The sequence below is a fragment of the Elephantulus edwardii genome, unplaced genomic scaffold, assembly GCF_000299155.1.
Source record: "Elephantulus edwardii isolate Elephantulus edwardi_28Jun2011 unplaced genomic scaffold, EleEdw1.0 scaffold00106, whole genome shotgun sequence".
Classification (NCBI taxonomy): Eukaryota; Metazoa; Chordata; class Mammalia; order Macroscelidea; family Macroscelididae; genus Elephantulus; species Elephantulus edwardii.
In genome coordinates, this window is record NW_006399856.1 from 3,255,507 (window position 1) to 3,275,342 (window position 19,836).

General features: G+C 43.2%; 2 protein-coding genes across 2 annotated transcripts in view; both read right to left on the minus strand.

Annotated features, from left to right (window-relative positions):
• Positions 1-7,768: 7,768 nt before the first annotated feature.
• On the minus strand, positions 7,769-9,985 carry RPL37A (ribosomal protein L37a). The gene is made up of 4 exons (XM_006891913.1): positions 9,911-9,985; positions 9,381-9,509; positions 8,728-8,810; positions 7,769-7,887 (listed from the first exon to the last, which is right to left on the minus strand). The coding sequence occupies exons 1-4, from the start codon at positions 9,911-9,913 to the stop codon at positions 7,824-7,826; spliced, it is 279 nt and encodes a 92-aa protein (XP_006891975.1). The 5' UTR covers positions 9,914-9,985; the 3' UTR covers positions 7,769-7,823.
• Positions 9,986-19,555: 9,570 nt separating this feature from the next.
• Positions 19,556-19,836, minus strand: part of SMARCAL1 (SWI/SNF related, matrix associated, actin dependent regulator of chromatin, subfamily a-like 1) — a 70,010-nt gene continuing 69,729 nt past the window's right edge. The window contains exon 17 of the mRNA XM_006891914.1: positions 19,556-19,795. Coding sequence (XP_006891976.1) covers positions 19,556-19,795 — 240 coding nt within the window. The remainder of the gene's footprint in view (positions 19,796-19,836) is intronic.

Sequence of the window (19,836 nt, forward strand, 5' to 3'; positions counted from 1 at the left end):
ACGCGTGTGAGAAAGGCAGGGACAACACTGACACTAAAGTTAACGCCGCAATAAGTGATGTACCTTTAACTTGCTGGTCTGTCTGATACTTCTCTAAATCTGAACAGTCACATTAAGACAGACTAGGAAGAAGGATTGGCCATCCACTTCTGAAATAGCAGGCTTCTGAAAACCCTATGTATGTGTTTACATATAGAATGTTTAAATTCACCCATATGTGATGTACTATTTGTACCATATACATCAGTATGGATGGTGAAGAGATTGAGATAGTTGGCCATTTTCATTTACTTGGCTCCATAATCAACACTTTTGGTAACAGCTGCCAGGAAATCAAGAGACAAATTGCATTGGGGAATTCAGCTGTGAGGAACCTCTCAAAAGTACTGAAGAGCAATGACATCAGGGTGGAGACCAAGGTGCGCCTGATCCAGGCTATAGTCTTCACAATTACATGCTATGCATTAAGAGTTAGACAGTGACTAGGGATGATAGAAAGAGAATTGATGCCTTTGAGCTGTGGTGCTGGAGAAGAGTGTTGACTGCTAGGAGTACAAATAGGTTTATCCTGGAGAGGGTGAAGCCAGGCTGTTCCTTGGAGTCAAGGATTCTGAAGCTTCGTCTGACATACTTTGGGCATGTTGCAAGGTGGGACTGGTCCTTGGAGAGGGACATCATGTTTGGGAGAGTGGAGGGATGGCGCAAGAGAGGAAGACCCTCAATGAGATGGATCGATTCTGTGAGTGGAGTGGTGGGAATGAGTGTGTTTGAGATGACGAGGTTGGCACAGGATAGAATGGCCTGTAGGGCTCTTGTACATAGGGTCGCTGTGAGTCACAAGAAACTCGATGGCACATAACAACTTCTATTTCCACTATGTAGTTCTGATGTAGCCCACTCTGCTAACCAAAAAGTGGTCTGAATTTCCAGCAGTCTGAATCTACCACCTACTTTTCAGAGCAGAGATGGGAAATCTCTGATCCAATTTGCAGCCTCAGAAAATCCACTGGAGTCTGTTCTGACTTAACAGCATTGATTTCCGTTTATTTCCACTATATTAAATTTTTCTGCTTTACACTACTTCCATATACTTTTCCTAATTAGCATAGAAACTACAATGTACATTTCATTTAGTTTGATGCTTCCCCAAATAAAACAGGAAGCACTTGGGCACCATTTGTTTAAATTCTTGCTGTTTAGTCTGTGTTCATTTGCATTTACTTTCCCCTTGTTTATCTTTCTCAAGGCTCTTCCCTTCATCATTTAATTTTTGCCTGATATGTTAATTTGTTAGTGATAAATCCCACGTTGTTTAAAATTGTCGTTTTTGAAGGAGGTGATCACTAAGTACCGAATCTGAAACAATGAAGATAGAAATCTCGTTTTGTTTCCATTGTGGTTAAAAGTTTGCTGTTTCACTGTTGCCCCTTCTCCCTCCCTCTTCATTTGTTGTTATGTGCTGTCAAGGACTGTGATTCAAAGCAACCCAATTACAGCAGCTCTGAAGCCTGCCGTCTGGAGCCAGTCTCATTGACTCCGACACACCCCTACTCCCATTGCCCTAGTCACTATCAATCCGTCTTCCTCTCTTGCGCTGTCCCTCCACCATTCCAAGCATGATGTCCTTCTCCAGCAATCGGTCCCTCCTGGGCACATGCCCAATGTATGTAAGATGGAGCTTCAAAATCCTAGCCTCCAAGGAGAAGTTTGGTTTCACCCTCTCCAAGACAGACCTATTTGCTTTTTTTTTTTTTTTTAAACTTTATTATTGTGTGTGTGTGTGTGTGCCGTCAAAGCAATCTGACTGGTATAGGAGGAGATTGTCCCTCCTTCTCAGCAGAGCATCAGGTGGATTCGAACCTTGCACCTCAGGGACTGCAGTACAGCTTCTTGCCACTAGGCCACCAGAGCTCGCCCTATTTGCTTTCTTGGCAGTTCAAGATTCTTCTCCAGCACAATGCAAAGGCATTGATGATGCTTTTATCATCCTTAGTCATTATTCAGCTTTCTAATACATAGCAAGTAACTGCAAAGTCTATGGACTGGATAAAGGAGCACCTTAGTCTCTAGCAACATTGTTGCTTCTCAGTACTCTGGAGAGGTTCCTGACAGCAGATTTTCCCAATGCAATTTGTCTTTTGATTTCCTGACTGTTGGTGCCAAGAGTGTTGATTGTAGAGCTGAGCAAGCTGCAACTGTTAACAACTGCAATCTCTTCACCATCTATCATGGTGCACTCAATTGGCCCATTGGTGAGAAATCTTTTATCTTCTTGATGTTGAGCTTCAATCCATATTGAAAGCTGCAGTCCTTGACCTTCTACAACAAGAGCTTAAGGGCCGCCTGTTTCAGTAAGCAAGGCTGTGTCATCTGCATAATGTAGGTTGTTGATGAGTCTTTCTCCAATTCTAATGCCACATTCCTCTTCAAAAGGTATAAGCCCCGTCCTGGTATTTAGAAATACTAGTAATTTAAAGTGTGATTTTCCTTGTATTTTACCAAAGGTTTGTATCCTTGCATCTTACTGTGGCGGCTTTCCTGTTCCTGTAGAACTTCCATCATCTGAGTACAGCCTGTCAGTATGTACTTTAGAAGGGAGGATGGTTGAGCCTTGTTGTCCCTGGCACGTAAGTCAGGAGGGACAGCATTTGGTAGTCGGCAAAAAAGAAGGATCAAGTGGCTGCAACAATGGGCTCAGGCAGTGGGAGATGACAGGACCGAGCATTTCATTCGGTTGTACAGGATGCTGCTGAGTCAGAACTCACTCAAATGCATCTAAAAAGTCTGAAGGACTTTTCAAAATGCTATCTTTCCTCTAGTAGTTTTCAATGTAGACTGCCAGGCCTTCCTTGCAGGGTGCTTTGGGTGAGCTTTTAACTGGCAACCTTTTGTTCTGCAACTCAAGCACATTTAACCATTTATACCCCATGAGAACTCTATCAGTGGGAATCTAAACCACCTACTGGGGCAACTTGCATGCCTCTACTTCAATTTTTTAATAGACTTCATTTTAAAATGGAATGCTGAACAAATCTGTGGTTACACTTGGTATTTCACAATCTAACGTTTGATCTCAAATCAGGGCCCAGTAACAAGTACTAGCTCTCAAATATGTAAAAGATGTTAGCAGGAGAGGTAATTAACTCCAAACACCTAGAATACTATTTATTTATTCTTCTGGGGCCCAGAATATTTTTGCCTGCAACAAACATTCACAATCTCTTAAAATCTGCAGCTATAGATGAGTGTTGTTAGATGCCCTCAAGTACCTTATAAAGATGACTCCTGTCCTATCATGTGCCAACCTCGCAATCTCAAGACAAGGAAGCCCTTGCTGCAGTCACTGTCAGTCCACCTGGTTAAGGGCCTTCCTCGCCTTTTTCATCCCTCCACCTTTTCAAGCATTATGCCTCTTTCCAAGGTGAACAGCCTTGCAACATGCCCAAAGTATGTGAGATGAAGCATCATCTATGCTTCCATGGAATTCTGTGGCTGCACTTTTTTCCACAACATGTTCTTTAGCAGTCCATGGATTTTCAGTTCTCTTCTCCTACAGCAGTTTAAGAGTTCATTCTTGTCATCCTTATTCACTGTCCAGCTCTCAAACATGTAGGAAGTGACTGAAAAGGCCCTGGTCTAAATCAGGCACACTTTAGGCCTCAAACTGACATCACCACTCCTCAATAATTTGAAGAGGGCCCTGACTGCAGACTTTTCAAGTGCAGCATGTCTCTTAACTGCTGGTATCAGGTGTACTGTGAATTCAAGTTAAGATGAAGTTGACAAGTGAATTTCTCCATCATGATCTTGTCTATTGGTCCAGTAGCAAGGATTTTTTTATTTTCTTGAGCTGAGATGCAATACATATTGAAGGCTACAGTGTTTTAACCTTCTGAGCAAAGTGCTTCAGTCCTCCTAAATTTCAGCAAGGTGATATCATCTGGTTAACAAAGGTTACTGCTAAGTTTTCTTCCAATCCTGATGCCACATTCTTCTTCAGAATCCAGCTTCTCAAATAATTTACTCAGCAGATTAAGTAGCTACATGAACGGATACGACCATGGCGCACACCTTTCCTAATTTAAACCATGTAGTGTTCCCTTGCTCTGATCACAAATAGCTGATCTAAGTATAGGTTTCATGTGAAGTACAATTAAGTGTCCTGAGATTCCTATTCTCAATTTAGAAATAACATTGTCTCACACAAATGCCTCTGCATAGTCAAGAAAGCACAAATAATTCTAATATTCTCTACTTTCAGCCAGCATCCACCTGACATCAGCAATATCCTTGGTGCCACAGCCTCTTCTAAATCCAGCCTGAACTTATGCAACTTATGAACTTATTCTAGGTACTGTTCTAGTCATTTTCTAATTATCTTAAGCAGTATTTTGCTTACGTGTGGTATTAATGTGCCACCATCAAGTTGTGATTCATAGTGATCCTATGTACAACAGCTCTGAACCCTGCTCTATCCTGAACCAACCTTATTGTCTCTTGACAGTCAATCAGTCCAGCTCTCAGGAGTCCTCTCCTGTGCTGACCCCTCCACACTTCCAAGCATGACCCTCTCCGGGGAACTTCAGAATCCTTGCCTCTAGGAGCAGTCTGGTTTCACTTAAGAAGCTGCACTGCAATCCTAAAGGCACATAGTTCAAATCCATTGGCTATTCAGTGGGTAATCTCCTGTATCATTTACTGTCTCTGAAAACACACTGAAGAGTCAGTTAGGAGACTGTTCCACCTCAACAGCACACATGCTGAGAAACTGTTGTTCAAACAGAACACTACATGATTCTGTTTGGTAATTTTCAACATTCTGGTGGATCACCTTTCTTGGGAAATGTATCTCTTCCAGCCAATCAGCTATCCTCCAAATAATCCTGGTATAGACTGGTAAACACAACCAGAGTTGCATCAGTCATTTGACATTTTTCAACTGGTATCCCATCAATTTCTGGGGTCTTACTGTTTGCCAATGCTTTCAGTGCAGCTTGAATTTTCTTCATTACCATTGACTCCAGATCATATGGTACTTCCTGAAATATTTATCAGCCAAAATCTTTTTGGTACATTTTGACTCTATATTCCCTCTTCTTTTGACGTTTTCTGGACCATTCAAGATTTTGCCAAAGGCATCTCTAAATTCAGCTTGAGAAATGCTGAGTTCTTCCCTGGTTATTCTCTAATTCTAGGTCTCTCTGTACATTCTGTTAGAGTAGTTTGCTTTGACCTCTCAAGCTGCTTCTTGAAAGCTTCAGTTCTTTTACTTCAACATCTCTTCCCTTTGTCTTGGCTTCTCAATGCTTCCTAGATGAAGCAGCACAGCCTTTTCCTTTCTTTGATCCACACAAAACTGAGTTTCACAGGAACCAAGTAAAAATGGGATAGAAAAGCACAACCACTTTTCACTGGGAAGATAAGGTGGAGCTCTTAGTCTAGAAAGAGGCAAAGTCAATGCTACTGAGTCAGAATCAACTTAAAGCTAATCCCATTGCAGGTTTTCAGAGGCTGTAAGCTGCAGGAAGGCCAGTGGAGTGGAACTATCAGAGAGGCACAGACTCTCAGTAGTACAGCATCTATTGCCTACCGGACAAGCACTCCAGAAGAAATAGAAGCCCTGTAGTTCAGTGGGGAAACAATATGGACGAGTCATAAACTCAATCCCCAGACCTCCATGCCTGTAGTCTTGGAAAATTACCCTCCCAGCTACAAAAATATTAATGATCTGAACAGTTACTGATTTGTCACCCACAACCATCTCTTGTCAGCTATCACTTAAAAAAAGCCTCACGAGGCCAATAAACACCATGATAAACATCATGATAAACTTTTTCATGATAAAGATTTCAAGTCATCTGTATTCAGAACCTCTACGAAAGCAGCAGTGAAGGAATCAAACATGCTGCAATTGGAAAATCTATTGTCACATTATGGAACATGTATCTGACCCAAATCATACTATTTTTAACTGTATGTGAAAAGTTGGACACTGAATAAAAGATGGGAAAACTGATGCCTTCTAAATGTGTTCCTGATGAAGAACAGGGAACATGGGCTGAGAAAGGAACTAATCTGTTCTGAAGAAGGTGCAGCCAGACAGCACCTTGAAGGGATGATGAGCCTTGCCTTACATACTGGGCATGAAGCAAGAGCTCGTCCTTGGACAAACACTGTGCTTTGAGTTCACGCACACAGCCAACTGTGAGGATGGCACAGGGCTGTCAAGTAAGAGCCAACTCAGGGGCACCAAACAAGTTCTCAACAAATGTGAAGTAGCACTTTCTACTAATGGTTCCCCCACTGCCCAAAAATTAAAGTCCAAATTCCTGTACAGGATAACACAAGTCTTCAGAATCCAAATGAATTTATAAATAATTAATTGCCACCACATACTAGTAGGTTTCTGCAAAGGTTACGATCACACCACTACTAAACCAGTTTGTCCTGAGTTAGTGCTCTTGAATATTAACAGAATGTATAAAGTCCTGGCAAAATAATAATTATTAATGGCTCGGTCACAAACCCTCTACTGTTAAACTCCTATGAGTCACCAGAGGTTGGACCTGACCTAAGGGCCACAGAATAAAGAAAAACCAGATCCTTAACAGATTAAATTTGCACTGACTGACTTACTCTGGATTTGGAGTTGGGAAAAGGTGACACCACCACCAGCTGATGCTACTGAGGCGACTAACTGGCAGGGTTGAAAAGATGTAAGTAGGATAAACTGGTGGACAATCAGGTGGATGCCTGAATAACAACAAAGGTTATTTTAGAACCCTTTAATAGAACTCTTTTCTGTTACTGTAAGGGAATATAGTAACCCCAAAGCACAGATCAACAACCAAGTAGAGTCATGAATTCTTCATCAAAGTTAATTTTCAAAATATATCCCCAAGTGTTTTCTGAAGATGCTTCAAGTATAATCTAAGGGAGCTCTGGTGGCCTTGTGGTAATAAGAGCTGCACTGCAACCCCAAAGGCATGCAGTTTAAATCCACCAGCTGCTCGCAGAAGGCTGGACAACCTGCTCCCATGCTAAATTTACTGCTTCAGAAAACTTGCTGGAGGGTCAGCTATGGGCTGCTTCTGACTTCATAGCAACCAAGAGCTTAATCAAAACCACCAAACACAATCTGTATACCCACTCGACAGCTTAAGCTCCAAAGACTAAAAATGCCCAACCACTAAAAAACAAGGCTCAAACTGACACAGAACTACAGAAAAGTATCAGTCATGTCTTGTCTGCCAAATAGAAATTAATGTACAAGCCTGTCAGTCAAGCCTGGGGCAGTTCAAATTCCACCACACTGCTCCAAGACTGTCTTCACCTGAAACAGTCTGACCACCAAGATTGACAGCCTCAGAATCCTTACTGGGTAGTTCTAGGAGAATGCTAGGAGTTAGAACTGTCCTGAGGGCAGTGGTCTCAGAGAGTCTATACTACCTTACCTTTAGAAACATTTAAACAAAACATTAATTATGATAAAAAAAAGAGGAAAACAGTATGGAAAGAGTTTGGAGGGGTAAAAAAATCCCCCACAAAACCAAAAATTCATACAAAACTTAACAAGACCAGGAACACCGGAAGATTGATCCTTAAAGATGTTGAGCACTTAACCCACAAAATGAAACTTCAATGTGGGGTTCAATCTAGTAACACTGGGAGGAAAAAACCTCTAGATATTAAGTCTACACACAAAAACTAATTTCTCACGCAGAACTGTCAAGAAGAACGTGAAATTAACAAAATATCAGACATATCTTTACATAAATTAACCCATTTATTACAGGCTAGAGATGCTTCAAAAGGGGGAACTTCTACTGGTCTTTCAGTTCCTTCAGTCTTCTGATGGCTGACTTCACCGTGACGGCCGAGGTGGTGCTGCAAGAAAAGCAGATCATTGCCAATGTTAGGGAGCCATGCAGACACAAAGCAGGGAACGGGGATAAGCACCTCATTGTTACACACTGGCTTCCTATCACGTTCTACTTCTCTATGTCCCTTTAGGAGACTATTAATACTACTAGAATTTTAGTTCTAATACTCTAAAAACCTCAACACTAGAGATTAATGGTTTCCAATACTTTTAAAAGCCAAACTGTCCAATATTTGCAGATGTAGCTAGTTCAATGCACTTTTTATAAACTCAAGACAGCAAAGCATTAAAACAAGGTGGAAAACCATTCCTACCAGAATTCACTTAATACCAAGAACCACCAAATTATATGATTTTATGTTACCGACCTTAGCAACCCATTTAAGGCAGCAAGGAAAAACTATAGTAAAATGGTTCCAAAAACTTTAAACCAAATTAAAAAACTGTGTCTGAAAAATCATATACTCATTCCATACTCTAGTGTTCATGCCAATTCATGCCACCTGAAAGCGATAACCTTAGTCCCCACTGTTCTCACAAACACCCCCAAAGTGCTAACTTTACCAACTCAAACACCTTCAAGGAAAACTTTCAATTTCCAGCATAGGGGAAATAGAGGAGCCAGATCAGATCAAGTAATGCCTAGCTCATCAACTACTGCCTGGACAGGTCACAAAGTTGAAGGGTTAGGGTTTGATGGAGCTTCATTAGAAGCAAGAGTGGCATCCGGTTCCGAAATGGCTTGCCTCCAGAAACTATGAACAGTGCTCAGGTCTTTCATTCATAGGGCCCACCTAAAGTGAGGCCTGGCCCCAGGACTCAAGAACACACAAAACGGGACTTACTTGTAGGTCCAGGCGCCACCAGCTACTGTCTTCATGCAAGAACCACAGTGCCAGATGCCCACAGCTCTTCTCTTCATTTTGGTCTGCAACAAAGAGCCAATGAAAAATCTTATGAGCATCCGAGAGCTTAAAGTCCACAGGATCAAAAACCTGGTGTATTTTATGAAATTTTATTACTTCTAATTTTCCTAGTCCCAACTTGCATAAAGGTAATCCTACCAGGAATGAGACTCCCCTTCGCCACACAGCAAAACATCCAAATGTCATCAAATAAAATCTCCATCCACACAGATAGCTTGTTAGATGCCAAGCCCAACACTTCTGGGTGTGTGGGCTTTTTCTTTTTTTTTAAGGGGGTGGTGGTGTTACATCTAACCATCATTTTTAACAGTCTTATTTCCCTCAAGTCTGGTTTGGCTTAGGTCGTGGCTCTACACCTTATTAATTTTTCATCTTCAATTTTCTTTTTAAACAATAGGAAAGATCTTAAGAAATCTGGTTACCAACACTTCGTAGCACCTAACTGATAATCGATGGTTTGAGCAATCTTAACTGCTTGGGGACTTGAAACCTGCAGATTATTTACAGACTTAAAGAGCGGCCCCACTTTGTTTGGCAGTCTTCCCGTCCCGTCCCCCCAGAAACCTCCTTACTTTGCCGCAGAAGGAGCAAGTGTACTTGGCATGCTGGCTGATTTCAATTTTCTTTACCATCTTCCTCAGCGAGGCCCCATAACGGGTCCCGTATTTACCCACGATACCGACCTTCTTGGTGCGTTTGGCCTGTGCAAAGAGTGCGCGGTGCATGAGAAACCTGCCATTTTTACAGTCGGGACCCGAACAGAAAGGCTCCCAAAAGTGGAAGGCTGAAGCCTGCGGACAACACTGCTTTCCCCGCCCAGGATCTAACTTTCCTCAATTTGGCCTGACACAACTAGGGACCAGGGAGGGTCCTGGGCGCCGAGGGCGCCTCGCTCCCCGGGCCCAGTGTGCAGATTCTGCCAAGCCGCCCCCGCCTCCTACTACATCCCGGGAGAACGGGGTCTCAGGACGCGGCGAGGCACGGGGACTGGGGAAAGAAAGGGACGGGACCATTAAGGATTCGGGAGCTCGGGCGCCGAAGGCAAGAGAGGAGCAGATGCAACCGGATGGAGAAGACAGGCCGCCAGAGAACAGACACTCACCATTGCGCCGCAAACAAACACCAAGCCCAGAAAGGAAGAGACGGACTGCGCAGGCGCGGTTTTAGGCGGACAAGCGGAAGTGGCCTGGAGGCGGCCCATCTAGGAAGCAGTGCTCTATGGTTTGGAGGGTTTCCCCGCTGATGGCTCCGCCCAGCATCTTGGTTCAGTGTGAGGATGTTTCCGTGAAAGAGAGTTGGCTTCATTGGTCTCTCCACTTGAATTATTCTGATTCATAAACTATAGCAACAGAAAATAATAACAAGAAACACTTTAACACATTATCTCACAAATAGTTCACAAAAAATTGCGAAACATTTAAGGAAAGGAAACAAGAGTGAGATGTATTTGGTGGCCTAGTGGGTAAAGTGTTGGCTGCCAACCCAAACGCACGTGGTTTGAATTCCAGCCTGGGCCTTAAGGCTAAACCAGAATGTGATCAAGGACCTGGGCGAGTTAGTAAGAGCAGCCTTGAGTTGGGGAGCCCCAGTAGTGCGCTCCTGCTGGTTAAGATTTAGGGTTAAAAGGGTTAAGATTAGGGTTAGGATTAGGGTTAAATTTAGCCGTGGCACACACTATGAATTCCACCACTAGAAAGGCGCTTCTGAAGGGCATGAAATGCTTTACCTAATCTGCCTAGCAAGATCATTCTCATTTAAGTCAGCACTACAAAAAGCTTTAGAGGTTATCCTACCACCTGTCTACCAGCTCATAGAAGCGTGGTGACCTGCCTATTGCTATGAATGTTTCAAATACCAACAGGATCGTTCATGATGAACAGATTTCAGAGGTGCTTCCAGAGAAGACAGGCTAAGAGGAAAGACCTGGCAACCTGCTTCCAAAAATTAGTCAGTGAAAACCGTAAAGATCGTAACAAAGCATTTGTCCAACTTGCATATGTTAGACGTGTCATAGTGATGGACCAATTGCTGGAGGTCATAATGTTCAGTAAAGCAGAGGGCCAGCAAGAATGAGAGAGGCTCTTGGTGAGATGGGACCAGAACATGTTGAGTTTTGAGAGGATGATACAGGACAAGGCAACAGTGTGTTCTGTGGTGTATTGGGGTCCTCTGTCAAGAGTCGACTCGCTGACAGTTATCTATTTGGAGATGGATCATCCACCAGCATATACTAGAAACCAAGACTTACTCTAGATCACGCAGCCAGTGACTTTGAGATCGGGGATCTTTCTGCAATGGAATAGGAATTCAACTTTCCAAGTCAGCTTCCTAGGCTGCAAAACCAGCAACCTTACAAGGTTTTGGGGAAATGAAGTAACTTTCATGAAGTGCCGGGGTGGACTTTGTAAGCAGCTATTATTAGTTTTGTGGAGATGATGACAGTGATGATGATAATATTTGATTTCATTGCTTCTTGATGAAATTTTAATCCTGTTTCTTCTTTGCTCATACTTCAGGGACCACAGCAGCTGTTTTCCACATTCCCCTTAAAATCTGCCCATCTTATTTTCTTCTTAATCCCTTAAATGTGGGCACAAGATGATTATTGTCATGGTGATTGACAGAGAACTGCCATGTGAGGCGGCAAAGGAAGTGGAATATGCTAAGGTCTCCCAATTCTGCCATAAACTCCAGGAATGGAAAAATGGAAAGGGGTCTCAGAGAGAGATCTCTTCTCCCCAAGGAAGGAAATGCCCTGCCTTTGGGGAATAGTTTCTGAAACCATCTCCACGAAACAGTACCAGAAAATGATAAAAGAAAAAAATATTGGTCCAAAGAAATGGAATAGGAAATGCACTGAGGAATAGAAGCATACCAAGTCTTCCTCTTCCAGCCTACACCTCAAGGCTAAGACAGAACTTGGCCAGTTGACCTGGGTGATTTAGTAAGAGCAACCTTGAGTCAGGGGAGTCCAAGTACCACTCTCCTGCTGGCTCTGAAGTCTAAATTTGATTGTTGCTGTTTGTTGTTGATATGTGCCATCAAGTGTGAACTGACTCACCGCTGACCCTCCAGTGGATATTCAGAGGCTGTAAACTGCCTGGGAGGACATGCCCATCTTTGCCCCTCAGAATTGTCTGTCTTGGGGTTGGCAGCTTAACTCCTTACCCATTGGGCCACCAGATAAATCTACCACCTCTCACATCCCAACCCCTATACTTTCTTCATGTCTAACAGGGCCTGTGCCTCTGGATTTCACAGGGTGAAAGAAAGAAGAGAGAATGTAACTTTAAGCATGCAGCAGAGTAGCTGAAAATAAGCCACTCCATCCTAGGAGGAAACTGTTGATGTTCAGAGCAATTTTATCAAAATGGAACACTTCTCAGTAAACAGTAAGACTGAGCTTGTACAAAGAGCACTCTCATGAAATCAGCTTAAGTGGCTTTGGAGAGTTGTGCCTCCTATAAAATCTCAATTCATCTTGTCTATAGACTAACAGGATCTCCTCTGTGTTAGAGGACCATGAGGTGTAGAAAACTTAACTGTAATGTGTCCCCATAAAAGTCTCAGCAAACTCTCGACTGAGTCATTCCTGCTCTTCAGATGCACTCAAAAATGCATTCCCTCCCCCTTTAGAAAAATAAACAAGAAGTTTAAAGTTGTCTCCACAGAGGAACTCTTTCAGCTGTTGAGTCATAGCAGTTCTTTTAGGGCATATGAAATATTTCACTCATGAAAGGAATCCGAGGTGCCAGTCTCCTGAATTCATCCAGTGCTGGCGAGGAAAAGGCTCTATCGCAGAGTATCAAGCTCTGTGTGTTTCCTTCACTTCATGTGCTCTTCATGCAGTGCTGAGTGGCCCCGGGATAAAATGCAACCAGGTCATCACTGTCAAGAGTCCTATCGGCCACACTCATCATGAAAGAGTGAATGCGGTATGAGGAAGGTGAGACTGGCCAAGGTCAAGTCCTGCAGTCCTACAAAGAACTAGGGTGTCTGATATCAATTTAGGCACATACATGCTACCCTTCTCTCCATAATCTCTTTTACTTTATTTTTTTTTAAAAAAAAAAAAAAGCTTTAAAGGGAGCTCTGGTAGCCTAGTGGCAAGAAGCTGTACTGCAATCCCAGAGGCATGCGGTTCGAATCCACCAGATGCTCCTGCTGGAGATGTTGTTGTTATGTGCCATCGAGTCGTTTGCGACTCATAGCGACCCTATGTACAACAGCCCTAAACCGTGCTCTATCCTGTGCCAATCTCACTGCCCCCGACACACCCATCCCGAGTACCCCAGTCACTGAATCAATCCACCTCATAGAGGGTCTTCCCCTCCTGCGCTGTCCCTCCACCCTCCCAAGCATGACGTCCTGCTCCAAGGACTGGTCCCTCCTGGCAACATGTCCAAAGTATGTTAGACAGAGCCTCAGAATCCTTGCCTCCAAGAAGCCACCCGGTTTAACACTTTCCAGGATGAATCTGTTTGTTTTCCTAGCAGTTCATGGTACTCTCAATACTCTTCTCCAGCACCACAGCTCAAAGGCATCAATTCTCCTTCTATCCTCCTTGGTCATTGTCCAACTCTCGGATGCATAACAAGTGATTGCAAAGACCATGGCCTGTATCAGATGCACCTTAGTCTCCAGAGAGAAACCACTGCTCTTCAGTACTTTGGAGAGGTCCCTAACAGCAGACTTTCCCATGGCAATACGCCTTTTAATTTCCTGGCTACTGGTGCCAAAAGTGTTGACTGTGGAGCCAAGCAAACTAAAGTTGTGAACAATCTCAATCTCTTCACCATCCATCCTGATGCTGCCAATTGGCCCAGTGTTGAGAATCTTTGTCTTCTTGACATTGAGCCTCAATCCATATTGGAGGCTGCAGTCCTTGACCCTCTGCAGCAAGCACTTCAGGTCCTCCTCAGTTTCAGCAAGCAGGGTTGTGTCATCTGCATAACGCAGATTGTTGATAGATCTTCCACCAATCTTGACCCCACATTTCTCCTCATAGAGCCCAGCCTCCCGGATAATCTGTTCTGCATACAGGTTGAAAAGGTATGGAGATAGGATGCATCCCTGGTGTACACCTTTCCCAATTTTGAACCATGCAGTGTTTCCTTGCTCTGTTCTGATGACTGCCTCCTGGTCCAAGTATAGGTTTTGCATTAGCATGATCAAGTGTTCTGGGATTCCCCTTCTCAGAGTCAGCCACAGTTTGTTATGATCCACACAGTCAAACGCCTTTGCATAGTCAATGAAACACAAATAGACATTCTTCTGGTATTCCCTGCTTTCAGCTAAGATCCATCTAACATCTTCTTAGGTCTTTATTATTATTCATTGTCCAATTTGCAGATAAGAAGCAATTGAAAACATCAAGGTTTGGATCAGACACATCTTAGTCTTAAGCTGACCTCCTTGCTCTTCAGAGCTTAGAGGTAAGGAATGTGAAACTTTGCTTACTTTGGGCTTATTTTCAGAAAGAACTAGTCCTTGAAGAGAGACATCATGCTGGGAAGAGTAGCCAGTCAAGCACAAGAGAAGAAGGCCCCCTACAAGATGGACTGACAAGTGGCAACCACAGCCGATTTGAACTACCACAGAGATCATGGAGATGGTGCGGGATAGGGCAAGCTTCAGATATGTTGTTCATAGAGTTGCTATTAGTTGTAGTTGACTTGTCCACACCTAACAACAACAACAAACTGGCAATGTATCCATTACTAGGTGCCCTAGTGATCTAGTGCTGGTATAACAGATGTACCACAGATAGACAACTTTTGACACATTTATTCTCCTAAACGCAGAGCACCAACTCTAGAGGAAAGCTTTCTCTCTGTGGGGTAGGTCCTTATCTCCTTTCAGTATCCATGGCCCTGACATAGCCTGGAAGTTTCCTTGTGTCTTGGTATCATTCTTTCTCTGGGTCTAGAAGGTTCTCAGTACTGGGACCCTGGGTCCAAAGGATGTACTCTGCTCCTAGCTCTTCTTTCTTGGCAGTATCCAGTATCCCCTCTTTCTGCTCACTTGTTTAAACTCTTTTACAGAGATAGACTCAGCTTTGACCTCCAGTTGCCCATGAGAATATGGCTGGCCCAGCAACGACTGGGCCCTCCAGCGGGTGCAGAGCTTCAAGTACATCCATGGCCAGGCCATTTGCCAAGCTTGGGAAGCCACCTGTTCAAATACATGGTGTTGAGGGTCACTATGCCACCTTTATTCTACTGCATCTAAACAGAATGTGCTGGATCAAGTACAAAAGGAGCTGTTGAAAGTAGCATAACTCCTGGAGGATCCCAAAGTGGCTCTTGCCACTGAATCCTCATGTAAATTGCCACTGAATCCTCACGTAAAGCTGTTTATTAGTCTAAATGATATCACAGCAAAAGAGAGCTGGACAATGAATAAGGATGACTGAACAATGCCTTTGAGTTGTGGTGTTGGAGAAGAGTACTGACTGGACTTCCAAAAGGACAAACAGATCACGTCTTGGAGAGGGTGCGGCCCGAGTGCTTCTTGGAGAAAAAGATGATAAAGCTTTGTCTCAGACACTTGGGTATATTGTTAGAGGCTATTTCTTGGAAATGGATATCATGAGAGTTGGGGGAACAGTGAAAGATAGGAAGAATCTCCACCAGATGGATTGATACAATGGTTGCTGCAATGGGCTCAATCAAGAATGTCAAACATTGTGATAGGATAGGATAGGATAGGGTTCAGATCTGTTCATAGGGTCACTATGAGTCATATTCAACTCAACAGCATCTACCACCACCATTACCAACGTGTTGATTGTGGATGCAAGTAAAATGAAGTCATTGATAACTTCAATCTTTTCTCCATCTGTCATGGTGCTGCATATTAGTCCAGTAATGAAGATTTTTGTTTTCTCAATGTTGGGGTGTAATCCATATTGAGGGTTGTAGTCTTTGATCTTCTGCAGTAAGGGCGAAGGCTGTTGAGTCCTACAAATTTATAATAACTAAATAAGAAATAAAACAAAGGTACCAGTGGACCAATTGGCAGCATCAGGATGGATGGTGAAGAGATTGAAATTGTTCACAGCTTTAGTTCGCTTAGCTCCACAGTCAACACTCTTGGCACCAGCAGTCAGGAAATTAAAAGACATATTGTGATGGAAAAATCTACTGTTAGGGACCTTTCCAAAGTTCTGAAGAGCAATGGTGTCTCTCTGGAGACTAAGGTGCATCTGATACAGGCTATGGTCTTTGCAATCACTTACTATTCATCAAAGAGTTGTACAATGACTAATGAGGATAGGAAAAGTAATGCCTTTGAGCTGTGGTGCTGGAGAAGAGTGTTGAGGGTACCATGGACTGCTAGAAAACAGATTCATTCTGGAGAGGATTAAACCAGGTGGTTCCTTGGAGGCAAGGATTCTGAGGCTTTGTCTAACATACTTTGGACCTGTTGTAAGGAGGGACATCAAGCTTGGGAGGGTGGAGGGGCGGCGCAGGAGGGGAAGGCCCTCTATAAGGTGCACTGATTCAGTGACTGGGTAATCAGGATGGGTGTATCAGAAACAGTGCGACTGGCACAGGACAGAGCAGAGTTTAGGGCTGTTGTACATAGGGTCACTATGAGTCGCAAGCGACTCAACAACACCCAACAACAACAAAATTGCAGAGCAGCAGATGAAGAGACCCATCATCTTTTCAGTAAATGGTGCTACAATTATTGCTCACGCATATGGACATTAAGCATAGTCTACTTCTTCCTAGGTATGAAGATCAACTCCAAGTGTACTGTAGACCTAAATAATAAGGATAGACAAAAGTTTCTAGAATACATTATATTCATAACCTTGGGTCAGTTGCATGTTTTTAAAAAATAATATTTTGTTACCCTACAGACGTGTTTTGTGAACTCTTCTGAATGTTACATCATCAACAGAGGGGTTAAAAAATTGAGGGCTCCATCAACAAACGAATGGCTAGAGAAGCTGTGGTATATTCACACAATGGAATACTATGCTGCATTAAAAAACAAGGAACTCATGCAATATTATTCAAAACGGTTGACTCTGGAGAACATTATGCTGAGTGAAATATCCCAGTCACAAAAGGACAAATATTACATGATGCCACTGTTGTAGAATGGGACTGTCCTTGGGGTTGGGGAGAGACTGAGTAAGATGGGTTCAATAATGTATACTGCACTGAAACAGAGGAGGGAGAAAACTGCTTAAAAGAGATATATAACTAGGTATTTCTGTCATCACAGGAGACTAGAGCGAGGGCTGCATGGTGGAGGGGACCTGGGGGAGGGTTTGTAAAACAATGAAAGAATCTTTTCTTTTACTTTTCCATAATTTTTGACTCATGTACTTATAACTTGTTAGTCAAATTTGTGTCTTCTAGGTTGCAACACCCCCATGATACATCTTCAAGGATATGAACATGTACGGCCAAGCACAATCAATAAGAGTGCATCTAAATTCCAAAATCAATCTCCATAATAGTCTATGTGTTTCCTACTGCCAAAGGGGCCCTTTAGAGTAGTGAGAGAAGATCTTCACCCTGAAACCCACAGCGTCCCTTTTCAGCAGGAAGTAGCTAAGAGAATATGCCATCCCCTTTTCCTTATGACTCAGGGTGAAGTCTCTCTCAGGGAGGAGTGATAGGGAATGGCAAAGGACACACTGACAAAGAAGATTAATCAGAACTGGCTTTGACAAGCACTGTGGCATTTGGACAAGAACAAACTGGGAGGAGGGTAGAGAGAATAGTGCAACAATGAATGAATGGAAACCCAAAATCTCTGTAAATGTTTATGAAAATTAATAAAATATAATTATAGGAAAAAAAATAAAAAAATTGAGGGCTGAAAAATCAAACTAACAAAACAAGGAGTCCCTGGTATTCAATAAGATCTGCTGAATGGCAGAAACACATGGACAGGGGATGCTGAACAATCAAGGAGGTGCTGATGTCACAAGAATTCCTGGAGATGATGAGTTTGGCTGCTCAAGGCTTTCTGTTATGATCTCCTTTACTGAACCCCCACAGGAAACACGTGTAAAACAGAACACAGAGCTTAGAGCCTGCTCCAGTCAATGGTCTCTGAATTTTCAAACCACTTTATAAGCGGATAATCTCTAATTTGGTGTAAAGAGGACAGGATAAAACAGAAGGCTGGACTTTTTTTCTACTCCTTTTGTAGTTTAAATGGCACCTAAGAAGAGTTTCCAAAAAACACCAAAGTTCCAATTGGCAAAAAGCATATAATACAGATGGGGAAGGAAGCAAGAGCTGATGGCTGAGGACAGCCTGTCCTCCTATAATTTCCACAGGAGCGCTGGCGGTGTAGCCCATAGGGGGTTCACTGCTAGCTCCAAGGCTGGAGGTTTAAATTCACCAGACGCTCTGCAGGAGACAGATGGGCAGCCTTCTTCTGGGTGATTTACTGCTTTGGAAACCCACTGGAGGGTCCGCTATGAGGTGAAATCGCCTCAAGGAAAGACAGCTTTCAGCTCTCCCACTGATCTAGAAAAGAGTCATGGGAAGCTATAAAGAAAGATTTATCTATCATTAATTCAAGAAAATAAGAGTGGCATAGGATAGAGCAGGGTTTAGGGATGTTGTACATAAGGTCACTATGAGTTGCAGGAGAATTGATGGCACATAACAACAATTAACAACATTAATTCAAGCATGCATAGCTGAATGGAAACTAGCAGGATCTCCTGCTGCCACCCAAAGCAGACTTCCTGATGCCAGCCCTAGAGTAAAAACAAACAAAGCAGGGGCCCTTGGGAAACAAGATACCACTAACTGGCCTGGCGGAGGGGAGGCATTATGGGAAGGGACTTCTAAAATCCTTTAAGAACACCACTGGCAGCATAGACAGGAATAGGATAATATGGGTTCGATTTTCTTCCAGAAACATGGTACCTGGAGTCTGGCCTGAATTGCAAAGTAGAAGAGGGAAAGGAATTAGTATGGGAATTCTTTAAACCTAAGGATGTATCCACTTCCTAAGAATAAATCCAAGCATCTTTAACTGACTCACACAGGAGGTGGCAGATGGTTCCGGTCACATTTCTCAGGTACACAGGGATGTGCCAACTTAAAACTCTATGGGGCTACAGTGGTCCAATCAGCAACAGACCACATGGAGGATGCAGGCCAAGCAGGAGTTTGTTCCCTCTGTGCATGGGGTAGTCCTGAGTGTGGGGCCAACCTGATGGTGGTTAACATCTGAAGTGTGCTAAATATGTGATGTGTGATTTGTTTGGGAGAACTGCAGGGACATACCAAAGAAAAAAAAGGAGTTCTTCTCCAACGCAACTGAAAGTGAGGTTGAGTTAGAGGCCTCAGAAGGACGCTTGCAGGGACCTATCTGCTAATACAACAAAGAAACAGTGGATTCAGGATTAAGTGTCAAATGCCAAGGTCCAAGGGCAAGTCCTCATGTTCTATCATAAGGGTCACTCCCAGATTCGGGGAACTTTGGAACATTTGGTTATTTAGAAAACCAAAACCATTGTGGTATTTCAGATTCACAGTGACCCTACAGGAAAGGTAGTTTCACTGTTTAGAGAATGTGAAGTACTAATCTCTTTACTTCTTGGTCAGAACTAAGAGCCAGGTAAGCCCACAGAGATGTGGGAAATGAAAGGGTGACACCTGGAGACAGAAACGCACTGGCGATGACAGGAAGGGCATAGGTTTGCAAAACAAAATGCCATATTTTAATGAATTCTGTGATTTTCAGGTTTTTTTGACCTTCAAAGGGGAGAGGTAAAACTGTCCCCGTTATCAAAAAATTCCAATCTCCTTTTATTTGGTGGACTGTCTGTGAGCTGGCCATCGTCCAGGGTGTCTCCCAGGTCCTGGGAACCACTTCCAGATGTTCCTGAAGCACTTCCTGGATCAAAAGCCTCCACTGCCTCCAGGAGCTCCTTATCGCTTCCATCTTCCTCGAAAGACTTCTGGAACAGGTCATAGATCTTCTGCTGCTTCGGGTCCTTCAACAGGAAGAGAAAGGAAGGAGGGAAGGAAGGAGGGA